Here is a 19,249-nt window from a genome sequence, read left to right on the forward strand (position 1 = left end):
TCCACCAGGAGCTTGAGCGTGGACGACAACTCCCGTAATGCAACAGCTAGTGGTCAACCACTGTGGCCGTGCCCCGGCCCGACTTCCTAGTGCATAATAAAAAATAAAATGGTAGAGGGCAGAGACTGCTGGCCATTTTGAACATAAGTTAGAGTGGTCTGGGAGGCAATTGCCACCCTGCCCCCCGACCCAGCACTCCCCTGGATAAAAGTAGGTGTCACAAAAAGTCCCACACGCAATTCAATCTCTTTGCTGAACATTCGTGTGAGGCGAATCCCTCTGGTGAGTTTGACACACAAAGGGGTTCGGTGGAGCACTTTAATTGGTGATTTACGAAGACATTGAGTTGCACGTGGGACTTTTTGTGACACCTACTTTTATCACACTTTGTTTTCCAGTGGGACTGTTTGTTTTTTTACTTTTTATGCATTTTATTATATGAAGAAATTAAGGCACTCAGCGCCTCTGAAATCTATATATATATAATTTTAAGATTTCTCAATGTATTAGAATGTAATAAAGAGGCTGCAGGAACACCATAAAACTGTTTGTTAACACATTGTTACATTGTTAGGTGTATGTAGATAATGACACATTTATTTGCGTTTACGCAGTGATATAAGAGATTTAATACAGGCGTTTTTACATGCAATTCAGGTTTTGGAAAGCTAGTTACTAGCTTACTAGTGCCTCAATTTGTTCATATAATAAAATGCATAAAAGCGAAAAAAGAGATTGAATTGCATGTGGGACTTTTTGTGACGCCTACTTTTATCACACTTCATTTTCCAGTGGGACTGTTTGTTTTTTTCACTTTTATGTATTTTATTATATAGAAATTGAGACTCAGCGCCTCTGAAATCTATATATAATTTTAAGATTTCTCAATTCTAAAAACTCCTGTATAAATGCTCAAAAAAACAAAACAAATGACTGAAAAACGACCGTAGATGCTCAATTGAAGTGTGAATGGGGCCCTAGGCATAGTGGTAATCATTAATCACAAAGTGGGAAGTTAAAGTGATTGTTTTTTTTGTTTTTTTTCCTATAAAAATTATGGACAAGTTATACTTACCTGCTCTATTGCAGATGATTTGCACAGTGCAGCCTGGATCCTCCTCCTCTCGGGTCCCACTTCTGTGATCTTGGCCCCTCCCTCCTGTTCAGTAACCCCACAGCAAGCAGCTTGCAATGGGGGCACCCAAGCTCCCTGTGTCCATCCAGGCACAGAGCCCTGACCTGTCCCCGCCCCCTCCCCTGATTTGCTCACTGACTTTGATTGACAGCAGCGGGAGCCAATGGCGACATTGCTGTGTCTCAGCCAATCAGGAAGGAGAATCTCGGACGGCTGAGACACTCGTGGACATTGCTGGACTGAGAGGGACCTCAGGTAGGGGGGCTGAGGGGGGCTTCTGCACACAGAAGGCTTTGTATCTCAATGCATAGAGCCCTTTTACCATAAATGACGTGACAAAGAGCAAAGTGGAAGATGTATCTCATTTCCTATGTGTGCAGCAGTCACTCTTCTGAGCAGTAGTGGCAGAAGGAGCTAATGGCCAGGATGCTATGGGCATTTTTCCAGTCACCATGATGACTTGGCAAATAGAATTTGTCCATCCCTGCTGTAAGGAAAAACAACAAAATCAATAACTTAACAGTATTGAATAACTTGCTTGTCTTTTAATGCAAACCCTTAAAGCATCACTTGTGTTTAAAGAAAAGGCCATTGTTTGCTGTGGTCAGTTGCACATATATAGCTAGATTCAAGTACATGGCCGCAACTTTGCGGCGGCGTAGCTTAAGGCATTTAAGCTACGCCGCCGTAAGTTAGCTAGGCAAGTAAATGATTCACAATGTACTTACCTGCTAAGTTACGGCGGCGTAGCCTAAATCGGTGGGCGTAAGGCCGCCTAATTCAAATGTGTGTTAGGGGGGCGTGTTGTATGCTAATTGTGCTTGACCTTACGTTTTTCACGTTTTCCTTAACTGCGCATGCGCCGGGCGCCTACATTTCCCAGTGTGCATTGCGGCTAAGTACGCCGCACGAGCCTATTGATTTTGACGTGGACGTAAACAACGTAAATCCCGATTCACGGACGACTTACGCAAACTACGTAAAAAATTTGAATTTCGAAGCGGGAACGGCGGCCATACTTGACATTACTATTCCAATAGGGCCTAGCTCTAACTTTACGCGGCCTATCTCTTACGTAAACGGCATAAAAGTACTGCGTCGGCCGGGCGTACGTTCGTGAATCGGCGTATCTAATCATTTACATATTCTACGCCGACCGCAATGGAAGCGCCACCTAGCGGCCATCCAAAATATTGCAATCTAAGATAGGACGGTGCAAGCCATCCTATCTTAGATATGTTTAAGCGTATCTCTGTTTGAGCATACGCTTAAACATAGGTCGCGTAGATTCTGAGTTAGGTCGGCTTATCTACTGATAAGTCGGCCTAACTCTTACTGAATCTACCTATTGGTGTATTTCCTCCAAGGCAACAGGTAAAATGTGAACATTTCACGCACTGTGACAGTATAGATCTAATGTCACAAAATGAGTAATACATTGAATTTACAATATTGTCTTTAGTATTTATCCTAAAGTAGAATTTAAACTTTAGGGTGGGCAATCCAAGGCACATTTATGAGCTGTAGTCCTATGTGTTGTCCAAAGGCATTGTGAGATAGAACAGACTTCTAGCTCCAGACCATCGTAAAAAAAAAAAACTGGTGTCTATGGCCTGCTCTTGTTTGTAGGTTTCCAATAGTCAAATGTCACATACTTAACCACGTCTAAATTCCTTGTTGCGAGAGGGCCAAAGCACACCGCGCCAACATTCTAGTAGACTTTTCAAGAAAGTAATGAAAAAAGCAGAGCAAGTTAAACTGCTTTCTTGGCTGCCACTCCAGAGCCCACTTTGAACTGTTCCATCTTGAAAGAAATGGCAGACTACACCTTTGTCTATCCCTCTCTTTCTCTTCTTAGTCTCGGAATTAAAATCTATCTTTCTTTTGAAGGCCTGCCATCCCTTGGCTCGGAACTCTCAGTGTCCGACACGGATTGGTCCATTTCTACATTTAATCAAGAACATATGTTTTTCTTGCTGAAAAATCCTTCTAACATGGAAAATGTAGTGCTCTTCGTACATTCTGCTCCCCTGGCTTGCACCATATTTTGGCTTTGTTTGAGTATACAAAAGCACTTCTAAACACTTTCATATTATTTTGATAAAAAGTGACTAAGCAACACCACATCCTAACATGACTGTGAGCAAATAAAAACCTCAGGGGAGATATGGCTTAATCTTCAAATGGTTTACCCCGAGCCGCAAGACCTGCTTTCTTTCCATTTGTTTGCTTGTTTTTAGTGCAAGTCGCTCGTGACGTTTTTTTTTTTTTTTTTCCAAAACACAGAGTGTTTATTTCAAGTTCCATCTGTTCGAAATTAGATAATGTTAATTCTGGAAAACTATCATGAGTCAACGTGCAATGTGCTCTGATACCATTGGGGGCTTCCAAAGCAATGGATGAAGTACTAGACTCACTCATGTCTTCTTAGAAATGTGGCTGTGTAGTAATGTGATATGTCGGAACTCTTACTTGTTGACTTAGGATAAGAAGAATCTGGCGTACAGCTGCCATCACTCCTAGGTCAACATTGGCAGAAAGAGTCCCCCCCCCCATGTTTATGGAGATGAGAAGAGGTTGGCATTCTGTAGTCCTAATCAGGAGTAAGCAGTCTAGGGTGACAACTAGGGTTGCATCGATACCGTTTTTTACTGGTGAGTTACAATATTTTTTACTGGCGAGTTACAATATTATTTACTGGCGAGTACCAATATTATTTACTGGCGAGTACCAATATTATTTACTGGCGAGTACCAATATTATTTACTGGTGAGTACCAATATGTTTTACTGGCGAGTTCCAATATTTTTTACTGGTGAGTACCAATATGTTTTACTGGCGAGTACCAATATTATTTACTGGTGAGTACCAATATTTTTTACTGGCGAGTTCCAATATTTTTTACTGGCGAGTACCAATATTTTCGGTCCTATAAAAATAAAGAACCCCCTTTAAGAAGTAGGACTTTGAAAGTTAACATTACACCAAGTAATGTCAAGAAATATAAATATATTTTGAATGCTTTCAGTAGAGAAAACTCTATTTGTGGAAAAAATTGATCTAAATTTTATTTGCGTACAGGATTTCATGACGGCGCAATCGCCAGCTAAAACGGGGGTTCACCCGAAATTTTTTTTTTAACATTAGATTGAGGCTAATTTTACTAAGCAGAATCGGGTGTTTTTAAAAAAATCAATGCAGTACTTACCGTTTTAGAGCTAGATGTTCTCCGTGTCTTCCGGGTATGGTCTTCGGGACTGGGCGTTCCTATTTGATTGACAGCCTTCCGTCGGACGCATACAGCGCGTCACCAGTTGCCGAAAGAAGCCGAACGTTGGTGCGGCTCTATACGGCGCCTGCGCACCGACGTTCGGCTACTTTCGGGAACTCGTGGCGCGCTGTATGCGATGGTCGGAAAAGAGCTGTCAATCAAATAGAAATGCCCAGTCCCATACCCGGAAGATGCGGAGAACATCTATCTCTAAAACGGTAAGTACTGCATTGATTTTTAAAACTGACTGTATTGTCAGCAATGGCACCATCTGTGACGCTGCAGTAAATTTAGCTTTTTACGAATGGTGCATGCGCCGTCCGTGAAAGTATCCCAGTGCGCATGCTCCAAATTAACCCGCAAAAAGCCAATGCTTTTGACATGAACGTAAATGACGCACAGCCCTATTCGCGAACGAGTTACGCAAACAACGTAATCGACGGAAAATTCGACGCTGGCCCGACGTCCATACTTAACATTGGCTGCGCCTCATATAACAGGGGTAACTTTACGCCGGAAAAAGCCTAACGTAAACGGCGTATCTGTACTGCGGCGGCCGGGCGTACGTTCGTGAATAGGCGTATCTAGCTGATTTACATATTCTAGGCATAAATCAGCGAACACGCCCCTAGCGGCCAGCGTAAATATGCAATTAAGATACGACGGCATAGGAGACTTACGCTGGTCGTATCTTAGACAAATTCTGGCGTACCTGATTCTTTGAATCAGGCGCCAAGATACGACGCCTCACACTCAGAGATACGACGGCGTATCTGGAGATACGCTGTCGTATCTCCTACGTGAATCTGGGCCACAGTATTTAGGAAGCGAGTCAGTTTTCGTTGGTCTTTCCGTCTTTAAGCTGGCCATGCATGCTCAGTATGTTCACTTACTTGGCTGTTATGTTACGTTGGAGTTTACATTTTTTTTATAAAATTGACTATTAAATTTTTTTATTTTAACACAAAAAAAAATAGATGAAATGTATCTCGACCTATAATTGTCACTCCTTCATGAAAATGAAAGAGTCAGGAAACCTCAAAACAATGAGAAGTTTCAGTAATCGCTCCTGAAAGTTATAAACACATGCTCCAGACTTTTCCATATCCTGTGGTGAGGAGGAGGGGAATGTCCTATTGTTTTGAGAGGATATCATAAAATAACATGTCGTGTTGGCTTCACAGATCACTAAATGATGATGGAAAATCTCATTTTTTTGTTTTCCACCTTTTTAAAACATCCTTTCCAAAACAAGTTGCCAATTTAGATTAGACTTTGCTTGCTACATTACATCCAGTGTATGGGCAGATCACCATACAAGCTTGCACGGCACAGTGTGGTAGGTGAGCGGACCCTGCAGGGTTTATGAGGCAATATTTTATGACTTTTATATATAGTCAAGACATAATTGGACTGATTTTGTAATATTTGTCTGAAGTTCCCCATTAATATATTATAGCACACAGTCAGACACTTGTTGGATTATAATGTATGTTGCTTTGTGCAGAGCGAGTTAAAAGGTCAGTGCAATCAGTACTAATTAATATTTTATTAATGGGTGGTAGTGGGTTGAACCACCCTCAGACTTCACCCTACCTTGAAATCTCTCTCTCTTCCACCTTTTATTTTTCTTTAAATTAATTACAAAATGCATTGTGAAGGGGGAAGAAAGATAGGTGAAGCCCTGTACACATGGTCGGGAATCCCGTCAGGAAAAAAACGGTGGTTTTCCTGACGGGATTCCTGGCAAGCCGTGCATACAGACGGCCATTAAAAAAAAAACACTGTTCTTTTGAATGGCAAGAACGCGGTGACGTCATCGACTACGATGAGCCGGCGTTCGTCACATTCGATGCCGTCGTGCCATCTTGCTACACCCCACACTATGCCTTGTATGCTACCGCGCATGTTTCGAAGGCTTATCGAGCATGCGCAGGTTTACCTTCGCATAGAATGCATTAAGGTGAAAATTTTCCTTTACAATTCTTTTAATTACCACATTAATCAGCCACAGAACCTGTGTAATTAATATGTGTTCGGTTTTAAAGGGACAAGGTGCAACCCTAGCTGAGATAAGGGAATTGTACAAGTTCAAGTGACCATTATAGTTCAACCATGGGTTCCAGACCTTAAATTAGAACTATAGGCAAAAAAATGTTTTATTTGGATACAGTCAGATTTTTTTTTTGCCATCTGTGTCGCATTGGGGAGATTTTTTTTCACTTCCTGTGCCATAGCCAAAGCAGTAAGTGAGAGGAAATCCCTGCAATGTAAGAGAATTCCTTGGGGTCCCCCAGGTCACCAGAACTAGTGTCCCCATTGGACGATTTCCCCTCTATTACTCAACCCAAAATTTGGGATGTTCCTTTACTGTCACTTTCAATCATAATGGTAAACCGGAAAAACAGAGAGTGAAGCTCCCTAATGGGGATACAGACAACAATAAAAACTGACAAGTGTTCTAATCCTATGCACAGAAAAATCTTTTGCCAGCATTTAAACTGTTAATTTATAGCAAAGTAATAACACATTTATACTCAGAACTAAGAACAAATCTTAGTAATATTTCCTGCTGTACTGCTAATTGTGCCACCATAGGCGTGCACACAGGGTGTGCCGAATGTGCCTGGGCACACCCTAATCGCCCCATTCACATTAGCATTATTGCTCTGTGTGCTAGTGGGAAGATGGGAAAGATCTCCCTCCTTACCGGCTCGTCATTGTGCACAGCTGGCAGGGAGATCAATGTGCCAGGGTCATATATAGCCCACCCCATTTTGAAGCCTATTAGAGCCTTTAAATTGGAATCCGGCACCCTGCATTGATAGGGGGGGGGGGCGGCGCCCATGCACCCCTTATGAATGGGCTGCCACTGAACTGTTCTTTATGGTTTCGAAGGTCAGAATTTACAGACATAATCCAGAAGAAACCCAGCTATACAAAATTGTTGTCTTAAAGGTGAACTCCAGGCAAACAGCCGAATACACGATTAAATACATATATGGGCGCAGTGTAACCTACTAAGATTTCTGTCTGTAGAGTTCTGAGATTTATACTGCACTGCCATCTAGCACAGACTTGACTGCCAGTGAAGGACAGGTCCTGTCCCTCTCCCAGCCTGTGACTGAACACTGAAATGAGAAGTATCACACCGATGAGCTCATCACTTTGCTTTCCCCTCCAGTCAGCATGCTCTTTATTAGCACATGCAATAGAAGGGACTGACTTTTGTGCTGCCTCTCTCTTTCCCAGTCTTAGCTCTGCTATACAGGAGATTGCAAGATGCTGATACAATGTCGATGTCAGGTACTTATTGCATAAAAAAGGGTATAATAATGAATCCAGTGTGTCTTTTACATCTGCCTGATAATCTGCCTACCTACTGCCTGATCATTCACGTCACTGCGTTATTATAAATACACTGAGGTAATGATATTATCATTTTAGAATTGTGTATTTACTGCTATTACTATATGACTGTAGAGAACATGTTCATTTAACTAACAGGCTGTTTTTTGTCTCTAAATGCTTTCATGTCTTCTTTCTTGGTAAGTATCTGGTTTACTTTAGTATACATGTTATTCTGTAAAACCTTAATGATGTCTAAGCCCCCTGTTCACTCATGTGATTTGACAAGTCGCAGCCTATTGCAGGCGATGGCACCGTTCAAATCGGTGCAGCGCCAACTATGCAGTGCCACACCCATTTACAAAAGTAATTCCTGCACTACTTTTGGCGATTTTGGGTGCGACTTGAAAAGACATCTGTGCATTAAGCCACATAGATGTCTTCCAAGTCGCACCTGAAGTGCGACTTGGCTAAGCTTTGACTATTGGCCCTGGTTCACATTGGTACGATTTGACATGCCAAATTGGCGGCAATTGTCAGCAATGGCACTATCCTAATTGGTGCGACGCCGCATTTTCGGTGCCGCACCGATTTCCAAATGTAGTTTCTGTATTACTTTTGGCGATTTCGGGGTGCGATTTCCAATGACATCTGTGCAGAAACACACACAGATGTCTCTGAAATCGTCCCTGACATGCGGGAATGGAATTCTGCGACTTCAGCTGAACTTGCACGATTTCCATCCCGCACTCAGTGTGAACCTAGGCTAAAAACTAGAAGCTGATTGGTTACTATGCACAGCTGCACCCGATTCTGCTAGATGTTTTGCTGGCATGCTGACCAATTAGCATTGGTATTTTTTTGAGCCACTGGTCTGCCCTAAGGCTGAATTCACACCTGAACGCGGCGTATTGTACCGCGATTTGCCACGACAAATTGCGGCATTTTGTCCCGCGATTTGCCGCGACAAAACGCAGCGTTTTTTACCGCGGTTTTCGCTGGAGGGGTGATTTACACATTGTCGTCTATGGCTGAACGCCGAAGCCGCCTGAAAAAAAGGGTCAGGGACTTGTTTTGAGCTTCAGGCGTACGGCGTTTCGGCGTGGAGATGTGAACCATCTCCATAGCCGACAATGTTAAATCACCCCTCCAGCGTATTTCAGGCTGCAATAGCGCCGGGCGTAAAAACGCCTAGGTGTGAATGGAGCCTTACATGCAAAAAGTGGAGTAAGAGCGCTTGATCAGCATTCTTGGTTACATAGTAGGTTAGGTTAAAAAAAAAGACACAAGTCCATCCTATGTGTGTGATTATATGTCAGTATTACATTATACATCCCTGTATGTTACGGTCGTTCAGGTGCTTATCTAATAGTTTTTTGAAACTATGGATGCTCCCCGCTGAGACCACCGCCTGTGGAAGGGAATTCCACATCCTTCCCACTCTTAAGCCCTGTACACACGATCGGATATCTGATGGAATCTAATCTGATGGATTTTTTAGTCGGATATCCGATGAAGCTGACTTTCATCAGTCTTGCCTACACACCATCAGTCAAAAATCCGATCGCGTCCAAACGTGGTGACGTTAAACACTACGACGAGCCAAAAAAAAATGAAGTTCAATGCTTCCGAGCATGCGTCGACTTGATTCTGAGCATGCATGGATTTTTGACCGATGGAGTTCCATACAGACAATCAGATTTTTCTATCGGTTTTTTATCCATAGGAAAAATTTTAAACATGTTCAATTTTTTTTTCACCGATGGAGCCCACACACAATCGGTTTGTCCAATGTCAACCTATTCTCAAACTTTAAATGGGTAAGAAGCCCGGCTCGCTGGCCTGGAGCCGGGCGTGGAATGCGAGCGCCCAGTGGTAAGCAGAACTGACGCTGCGGGATGAACCGAACGCCGGGTTAAGGCGCCCGATGCCGAAACTCACCAGACCCTAGAAAAGGTGTAGGTTAATATAGACAGCAGGACGGTGGCCATGGAAGTCGGAATCCGCTAAAGATCACAGCCAGTCAACTAGCATTTTCAGAAGCAGGTCAAACACGGCAGACTCCATTTCCCTTATAACACCCACCCTTTGAAATCAGCCCATGTGGATTTGTGCCCTGCACCACTATTTGGAGTTGCGTGAGAATTCCTTTTTAGCTGCTCAGACACATCCATTGGTTTTATATGTAAAGCAGTTACTGGCTTTTGGATTTCCACTTTCTAAATACCTTGCAGATTTTTGGAGCAAAGTTCAGCCGAAGCAGGGAAAAAAAATCCAGTGTTTTCATTGATCTTGTTGGCCGGCTAACGCTTCTTCTCATAAATATGCTCAGCATAAGTCTCAGTTTACTGGCGAGGCTGGTTAGATGAAGAAAAAGGGGCCAACTTCTCTGATTCGCAGTGAAAAATATGAAGCTGGTGGATTTTGCCGTCCAAAAAGCCGCAGACATGTGTTTTCCATCAGGCTTTCTACTGTCTGACACCTGACATTGGACAGTCTGTATACGTTAAGCGTATGTCAAAGCATACAAAAAAACATATTTAGTGCATCTCTGGTATACATGCATACTTCCCCATATTTTATCACTTTAACCATTTCAGCCACGGAAGGATTTACCCCCTTCCTGACGGGGCCATTTTTTTGCGATTCGGCACTGCGTCAATTTAACTGACAATTGCGCAGTCGTGCAACGTTGTACCCAAACAAATTTTATATATTTTTTCCCCCACAAGTAGAGCTTTATTTTGGTGGCATTTGACCACCTCTGCGATTTTAACTTTTTGTGCTATAAACAAAAGAAGAGCAAAATTTTGAAAAAAAACAATATTTTCTACTTTTTTGCTATAATAATTATCCACCCCCCCCCCAAAAAAAAAAAGGAATTTCTTCATCAGTTTAGGCCGATATATATATTTTTATATATATTTTTGGTAAAAAATTGCAATAAGCGTATATATTGATTGGTTTGCGCAAAAGTTATAGCGTCTACAAAATAGGGAATATATTTATAGCATATTTATTTTTTTACTAGTAATGGCGGTGATCTGCGATTTTAATCGGGACTGTGACATTACGACAGACAGATTGGACACTTTTTTATTTTTTTTTACATTACGACAGACAGATTGGACACTTTTTTATTTTTTTACATTACGACAGACAGATTGGACACTTATTTTTTTTTTTACATTACGACAGACAGATTGGACACTTTTTTTTTTTTTTTTTACATTACGACAGACAGATTGGACACTTTTTTTTTTTTTTTTTACATTACGACAGACAGATTGGACACTTTTTTTTTTTTTACATTACGACAGACAGATTGGACACTTATTTTTTTTTTTACATTACGACAGACAGATTGGACACTTATTTTTTTTTTTTTTACATTACGACAGACAGATTGGACACTTTTTTTTTTACATTACAACAGACAGATTGAATACTGAGCAGCAAATGATATAACGTGTGATGTATTTGAGTTCTCTTGCAAACCTGGCCTGTTAGTGAGTCCTGAGGACAGGAGTTGAGAACCACTGCATAAGGCCCCTTTCACATTGGGGCAGTGGGTGCATCGGCGGTAAAGCTGCACTTTACCGTCAATTTCACAGCGCTTTTCGGCCGCTAGCGGGACGCTTTTAACCCCCGGTAACGGCCCGAAAAAAGGGTTAAAACCACCCGCAAAGCGCCGTTGCAGTGGCACTTTTCCGGCGTATAGCCGCGGTGCCCATTCATTTAAATGGGCAGAAGCAGTGGAGGAGTGGTATACACACCGCTCCTTCACCGCTCCAAAGATGCTGCTACCAAGACTTTTTTTTAGCATCCTGCTACCACTGGAGTGTGAGGAGCGGCTCTTGGTTTAGGGCACTTTGCATGCGATATTTTTAGCGTTATAGCGCCTGCAAAGCGCCTCAGTGTGAAAGGGGTCTTATGGGGATCCGTGGTATGCTGGTGACATTCTTTCACTCTGCTGTTCCTTCAGAGCGCATGCACCGATGACGTCATCGGCTCACATTTAGTAGATATTAATTTTACTTACAGGTAGGCTTTATGATAAGCTTACCTGTAGGTAAAAGTACCAGAAACAAGTTTACTACCACTTTAATGTGATAAGCAAAATAAGTTGTAAAAGGAAGTCTCTCTAATGAGGACACATGCAGCAGTAAAAAAAAATACTTTTATCGGTCACATGATGAAGAGTTACAACTTTTGATTGGTTTACCACTGGGGAAAATCGAACCACTTTATGTCCTAGTGGCAGTGGTCACCACGACCGGACGTTCTAGCCTGCCCCCCCTCTATCCAAAACAAAAAGTTTGTCTGGATTCCCACTTTAGCAGATTAAGGCATGTTTGGGCATCAGCAGGCACTCCCTGCTCTAGTTGTAGCTGAAGGAGAATTAAGAATGCCATTGGAAAAATCCAACACAGCTGATTAACCACCACCCTTAATAATTATTCTGTGAATGTGGATAGCTCAGATCACAAGGTGACCATAGGCAATCCTGAAATTGGCAGAGTTGTTCCTTGGTTATCTGATATCTATGGGTTCTGGGCCAGATTCTCAAAAGAGTTACGCTGGTGTATCTACTGATACACCAGCGTAATTCGAAATTCCCGCCGGCGTATCATTGTTTTGTATTCACAAAACAAGATACGCCGGAATTAGGCTAGGATCCGACTGGTGTAAGTCACTTACACTGTCGGATCCTAAATGCAATACTACGCTGACCGCTAGGTGGCGTTTACGTTCAGGTCTCATTTGACTATGCAAATGAGCCTGATACGCCGATTCCCGAACAAATTTGCGTCGCGTACTCGTCGTTTACGTCGTTTCCATAAGCGTAAGGTTACCCCTGCTATATGAGGGGTAACCTTACGCCAGTCCGCCGTATGCCATGTTAAGTATGGCGTCGGGTCCGCGTCGTCTTTTTCCATCGTTTACATCGTTTTCCTAAGTCGTTCTTGAATACGACTTTACGTCAATGACGTTTTCCGTCGTGAGCTGGAGCATGCGCACTGGGCTATTTTTCAGTTCGGCGCATGCGCAGTTCAGCCGCCCCCTTTGAATTACGCGGCCATACGCCGGGCCATTTACACTACGCCGCCGCAAATTGCGGAGCAAGTGCTTGGAGAATACAGCACTTGCTCCAGTAAGTTGCGGTGGCGTAGTGTAAATGGCTTACACTACGCCAACGCGGGATCTACGAGAATCTGGCCCTCTGTCACTGAAAATAAGGAAGTGTCACCAGAACAGGAATAGTGGGGAAGTCTTCAAATTGGGGAACTTGTTCTAGGGACGGCTGTCTTGGAGAACTGGGGGATCCTGTTGTTTGTTCGTTTTTGTTTTTTAGGACAGGAAGTGAAGAGAAATCTCTAAATTGGGTCAAAGATGATAAAAAAAAATTAAAAAATTAAAACGATTCACTAATCTATGCAAGATTAAAAAAACGTAATCCTTTGCTAAGAGAAGTACGTAGAATTCCAATGCTGGCCTACTTCTCTGGGCACCTGACTGTTCAAATGTTTTTAAGCCACAAATCTGGAACAAGCATGCAGCAATTTAAGCAAAAGTTAAGTCCGACTACCTGATTAGCATGCTTGTGTAAAGACGGTGACTGGCGGAATTGAAGCCCTTTAATCAGTGTGGTAGCTAGGCAACTAGAATTGTTTAGAAGGCACGGTCAGCAACGGCAACCTGCATGTTTCTCTTCGTGCAGATCTCATTTAAGGATGCCCTACATTTGAACTTTCCATATGTTGTACTTTTTTTTCCCCTTCTTCTCTCCATGCTGTAGTTTAAATATCTGGACACTCCCAAAGATAAAGTTTCAAATAGAAGAGAAATATGCGGCTTGGATTAGCTGAGGATCAAGTAGTATGCATCAGGGGTGGGTGGCCTGGGGACACATGTAGTGTTTCCTCACTGACTTTAGACATTTATTTTTATTTTTATAAAGATATGTTTTATTAAATTGTAAATGTCATATACAAAAAGAGAAAAAAAAACACAAAAAACTGAAAAGAAAAAAAAGGGTACAAAACTACAATGTCTCGCGCGTCTCATTGGATTGCACAGGTCACAAATAAATGTCAGAAATACATTGGGTAGTACAGTGTATAGGACTCCCAGTCTGTGGAAGCATCCTTTAATTTTAATTTCCTAGATATAGAAAGAATTGAGTGTGAGTGGACTAGAAATCCATTTGCCCCATGATTTATCAAAACGTTTTGGCTTTTTTATGAGTTCAAAGGTGAGTCTATACAAGGGGAGGGTATCAGTAATGAGTTTAGGCCATGTGTGTATAGCAGGAGGGAATGTTACTTTCCAGGATAGTACATTTAATTTTTTTTTTTTTTTGCAAACATAGTTAGAGATCTGTAAGTCACCACAACAGACAATTCTTATGCCGCGTACACACAATCGGAATTTCCGACAACAAATGTTCGATGTGAGCATTTGGTCGGATTTTCCGACCGTGTGTAGGCTCCATCGGACAATTGCTGTTGGAATTTCAACAACAAATGTTTGAGAGCTGGTTCTCAATTTTTCCGACAACAAAAGTTCTTGTCGAAAATTCCCATCGTGTGTATCCAATTCCGACGCACGAAAATCCTACGCATGCTTGGAATCAATTTGACGCATGCTTGGAATCATTGAACTTCATTTTTCTCAGCTCGCCGTAGTGTTGTACGTCACTGCGTTCTTGGCGATCGGAATTTCCGACAACATTTGTGTGACCGTGTGTATGCAAGACAAGTTTGAGCCAACATTCGTCTGAAAAAAGTCCACGATTTTGTTGTTGGAAATTCCGAGCGTGTGTACGCGGGATTAGGATGTAGGATATTAGGAAGACCCAGTGCTATAAAAAGGAGCCAATTTCCGACCTAACAAGACATAATTTGATCACTGCAAGGGAATTTTACCTAGCTGCCTTATTCTGTTTATTACCATTTAATTTACCATAACTGCCTTTCATACTAAGCCTGTTAAAATTGTAGCTTTATTTGTAGGTGTTCTACAGCCTTAAAAATATGCTCTGTATGTTAATAAACCTTCATTATCGTCCATTTGGAGCTATATATATATCTCTCCAAGGCCTTGTACACACAACCGTTTTCTTCTACAAAATCCATCAAGAAAAATGCTGGCAGACCTTTTTTGCCGAGGAAAACGGTCGTGTGTATGTTTTTCGTCGAGAAAACTGTTGTTTACCTCGACGAGAAAAAAAGAGAACATGTTCTCTTTTTTCTCGTCGGGAGTCTCAATTTCCTTGTCGTGTTTCTCATCGGGCTGGTTTATGATAAGAAACACGTTCGTGTGTATGCTTAGAAACCCACGCATGCTCAGAATAAAGTATGAGACGGGAGCGCACCTTTGGTAAAACTAGCGTTCGTAATGGAGATAGCACATTCGTCACGCTGTAACAGACTGAAAAGTGCAAATTGTCTCTCACCAAACTTTTACTTAACACGCAGTAACATGCGATTAGTAAAAGCAGCCCCAAGGGTGGCGCCAGTGGAATCAAAATTCCCCTTTATAGTGCCGTCGTACGTGTTGTACGTCACTGCGTTTGAGAACGACAAGATTTTGTCTTGACAGTGTGTATGCAAAGAAAGCTTGACAAGATTCTCGACAAGCCTGAAAAGAAACTCATCGAGGAAAACGACGGTTCGTTTACGACGAGATTCTCGGTCGTGTGTAGAAGGTCCAACACGTAGACCAGGGGTTGGAAACCTCTGCACACTCCAGCTGTGGTGAAACTAAAAATCCCATCATGTCTCTGCCTCTAGGAGTCATGTCTGTGATTATCAGGCCCCGTACACACGACCAGTTTCCTCGGCAGAATTCAGCTTCCGACCGAGTTTCTGGCTGAATTCTGCCGAGGAAACTGGTCGTGTGTACACTTTCGGCCGAGGAAGCCGACGAGGAGCTCGACGAGGAAATAGAGAACATGTTCTCTATTTCCTCGTTGTTCTATGGGAGCTCTCGTCCCGCCGAGCTCCTCGGCGGCTTCAGGGCTGAACTGGCCGAGGAACTCGATGTGTTTGGCACGTCGAGTTCCTCGGCCGTGTGTACAAGGCCTGAGGGTCTTGCAATGTCTCATGGGACTTGTAGTTTCACCACTGCTGGAGGGCCCGAGGTTGTCTACCCCTGAAGTAGACCATTGGTCATGCAGAAACTCTTGCTGTTTCACAGGCGCCTAGCCAGACATGAACAATTCAGTTATATGGCACAGTTTTGAGTGAAGTCTGTGAGTTTACGCAATTGCTTTCTTGCACTTTAATAGCATAATAGCTCCATTCCTCCTGGCAGTGGAAGGCCTTATTTGAATTTATGGCAGGAAACGTTACTCACTAGCCTGAGATTTCATCAGGGATGGATGACACCAACAGTTTGCATGAATACGAACCAGATATGATAAGGCCATCTTGTAGGGCATGTCTACAATCTCTGGGTCAGACCTCTTTACCAGGCTACTGGAGATTGCACCAAGCTGGTGGATAATAAAACTCACACAGAATCCATCAAAACTTCTTAATTTGATTGCGTTATTTACTATTTGATAAGTACAACATTTTGGTTGGTTGAACCTTTAAGGATCAATGAGATAGTTCACCATTTATGCTGATATATCCAGTGTTTGCTTGACATAAAAGAGGGCATGTTATCTCAAATACACTTTTCATTATTGTTGGGCTTACCCATCTTCTTTCTCTTCTAGTAATGAATCACCAGCATCAGCAACAGATGACTTCTAGCCCAGCCATGTCCCAACAGACTCACCCCTCCCAAAGTCTTCAAGCAGCATTGATCAATCTGCCCAATGCCCTCACTGCCCAGCAGCAGCAGCAACAGAAGCTTAGACTTCAGAGGATCCAGATGGAAAGAGAACGGATCAGAATGCGACAAGAAGAGCTGATGAGACAGGTGATAACACATAGGAACATAGTGGCTAGTCATTTTTTCTAAGACATCTTTTTTAGTGTGACATTCACATTAGCTCTGCCCCACCCTTATGCCGTGCACACACGACCGTTTTTCATGACGAGAAAAATGCAATTTTTTAAATTGGTCATGAAAAACGGTCGTGTGTAGGCTCCAGAGCATTTTTCTCGAGGAGAAAAATGGGCGCTAAAAATTTAGAACATGCTCTATTTTTTTCTCGACATTTTTCACGTTGTGAAAACCGGTCGTGTGTACGCTTTAACGAGGGGGAAAAACATGCATGCTCAGAAGCAAGTTATGAGATGGGGAAATTAGCATAAGCTGCCCAAAGGGTGGCGCCATGCTAATGGAACTTCCCCTTTATAGTGCCGTCGTACGTGTTGTACGTCATCGCGCTTTGCTCAAGCATTTTTTTTTCACAATCGTGTGTATGCAAGGCAGGCTTGAGAGGAATCATATTGAGAAAAACTTTGTTTTTTTCAATGACATGAATAACGGTCGTGTTGTGTACACGGCATTACACTAAACTCGGCCTCTCGCCATCAAAATTCTACCTGCCCCTCTGCGCATGATGAATAAAGATTGCAGTGCTTCCTGTAATCTTTTTTCAGTGTCTATAGCACTCCCCTAAATAGCATCTTCTCACGTTGTGGTCAACACATCCTTAATTAAACGTGTGATTTGCAGGTTACGTGATCGTGATTTGCAGGTCATGTGATCGTAATTGGCAGGTCATGTGATCGTGATTTGTAGGTCATGTGATCGTAATTGGCAGGTCATGTAATCGTGATTTGCAGGTCATGTGATCGTGATTTGCAGGTCATGTGATCATGATTTGCAGGTCATGTGATCGTGATTTGCAAGTCATGTGATCGTGATTTGCAGGTCATGTGATCGTGATTTGCAGGTCATGTGATCGTGATTTGCAGGTCATGTAATCATGATGTCACATAACATGTGCACTCCAAAGGTTGTCAGAAGTGAAGCAGCTTGTATGATGTAAGCTGTGTAGCCACTAGGCCACCTGCCTTATTATTCATCTATGAGTTGTATGGATCAGCCATGCCAGTACTGAACATAACGTATACTATTCACCTGGAATTGTGATATATGGCTGTATGGCTTTGCCTTTTGCACTTTTTAGGGGAGAGAGATAAGTACTCCATTGTCCTCATTTTAGTTATCACTGTTTCCTCTTAATCAATTTTACTAACATTTTCAACAGTTTCTGGGTGACTTTTTGTTCTGCTTCTCACTGCAGACATTCCTGTAGTGTGAGTCATGTGTGCAAAGACGGGAATTGTCAATGTAATTTACAACATTTCAAGCTCACCAAACAGAGATACTTAAGTTAAGTGCGGACAGATGCACTTTTGTTTGTTTTCTCACTCTGCTATATAAATACATATACACAGATCCAGGCTATGGGACGGACTGGATGCATGGGATAATGTAATGTTATGTTGTGACAAAAAAGCCTTTTGCATCCAGTGCAACATTTCTGTCTAAAGGGGGCCTTTGTGGGGAGGGGACACAGCCTAAAGCTGGTCATACACATTATACACAGGCGTGGAAGCATAAATCTCCCCCTGCTGTGCCATTGTATTCTAACAGCAGGCACTATCCCTCCTCCCCCGCAATCAGAATACACTGATCATTACTGCAGCTATTGGCTACAGCGGCTGATTGAGTGCTCTTTTTCCAGCAGAACCATTCAACAGAAGCTGGTCTAATGATTCATTTCTGTTGATGAGATTTAGCCGATTCCTGCTGACCCAGCCAAATTGCAATCCATGTATACCCAGCTTTACAGTGCTGTGGTTTTGCTGCAGTTAAAAGAGAAATAATTGTTTTATATTTTGCATAAAGCAAGGTCCATAAAGACATGGATGAGCGAGTTTAGGATGGTGGAATTTGACTGGCCTGCACAGAGTCCTGACCTTAACCTGATAGATCACCTTTGAGATGAATTAGAGCACAGATTGTGAGCCAGGCCTTGTCATCCAACATCAGTGCCTGACCTCACACATGCTTCTGGAAGAATGGTCAAACATTCCCATAGACACACTCCTAAACCTTGTGGACAGCCTTCCCAGAAGAGTTAAGGCTGTTAGGGCTCATGCACACTGCAGCTTAAAGGAACTCAAAGAAGCAGCTCCTACAGGCTTTTGAGCTGATTAGCGCTCTTATGTTTTTTGCCTAGAAACTCCCCTCCATGTTAGGCAATGTGTCCATACACATTAGGGGAGTTATTTACTAAAGGCAAATCCACTTTGCACTACAAGTGCACTTGGAAATGCAGTCGCTGTAGATCCGAGGGGGACATGCAAGGAAAATAAAAAACAGCATTTTAGCTTGCATGTGATTGGATGATAAAATCAGCAGAGCTTCCCCTCATTTCAGATCTCCCCCTCAGATTTACAGCGACTGCACTTCCAAGTGCACTTTCAGTGTGATTGTAGTGCAAAGTAGATTTGCCTTTCGTAAATAACCCCCTAGGGCTTTTTCAGGCGTTTTCAGGCATATGCTCCAACAGGCAGAAA

The 19,249-nt window shown here is 42.6% G+C and overlaps 1 protein-coding gene across 2 annotated transcripts in view; it reads left to right on the forward strand.

Annotated features, from left to right (window-relative positions):
* The window catches only part of WWTR1 (WW domain containing transcription regulator 1), a 123,605-nt gene that overhangs the window by 83,631 nt on the left and 20,725 nt on the right, over window positions 1-19,249 (forward strand). For both annotated transcript variants that reach the window (XM_040349066.1, XM_040349067.1), the window contains exon 3: window positions 16,483-16,688. In XM_040349066.1, coding sequence (XP_040205000.1) covers window positions 16,483-16,688 — 206 coding nt within the window. The remainder of the gene's footprint in view (window positions 1-16,482; window positions 16,689-19,249) is intronic.

The sequence above is a fragment of the Rana temporaria genome, chromosome 4, assembly GCF_905171775.1.
Source record: "Rana temporaria chromosome 4, aRanTem1.1, whole genome shotgun sequence".
Taxonomy (NCBI): Eukaryota; Metazoa; Chordata; class Amphibia; order Anura; family Ranidae; genus Rana; species Rana temporaria.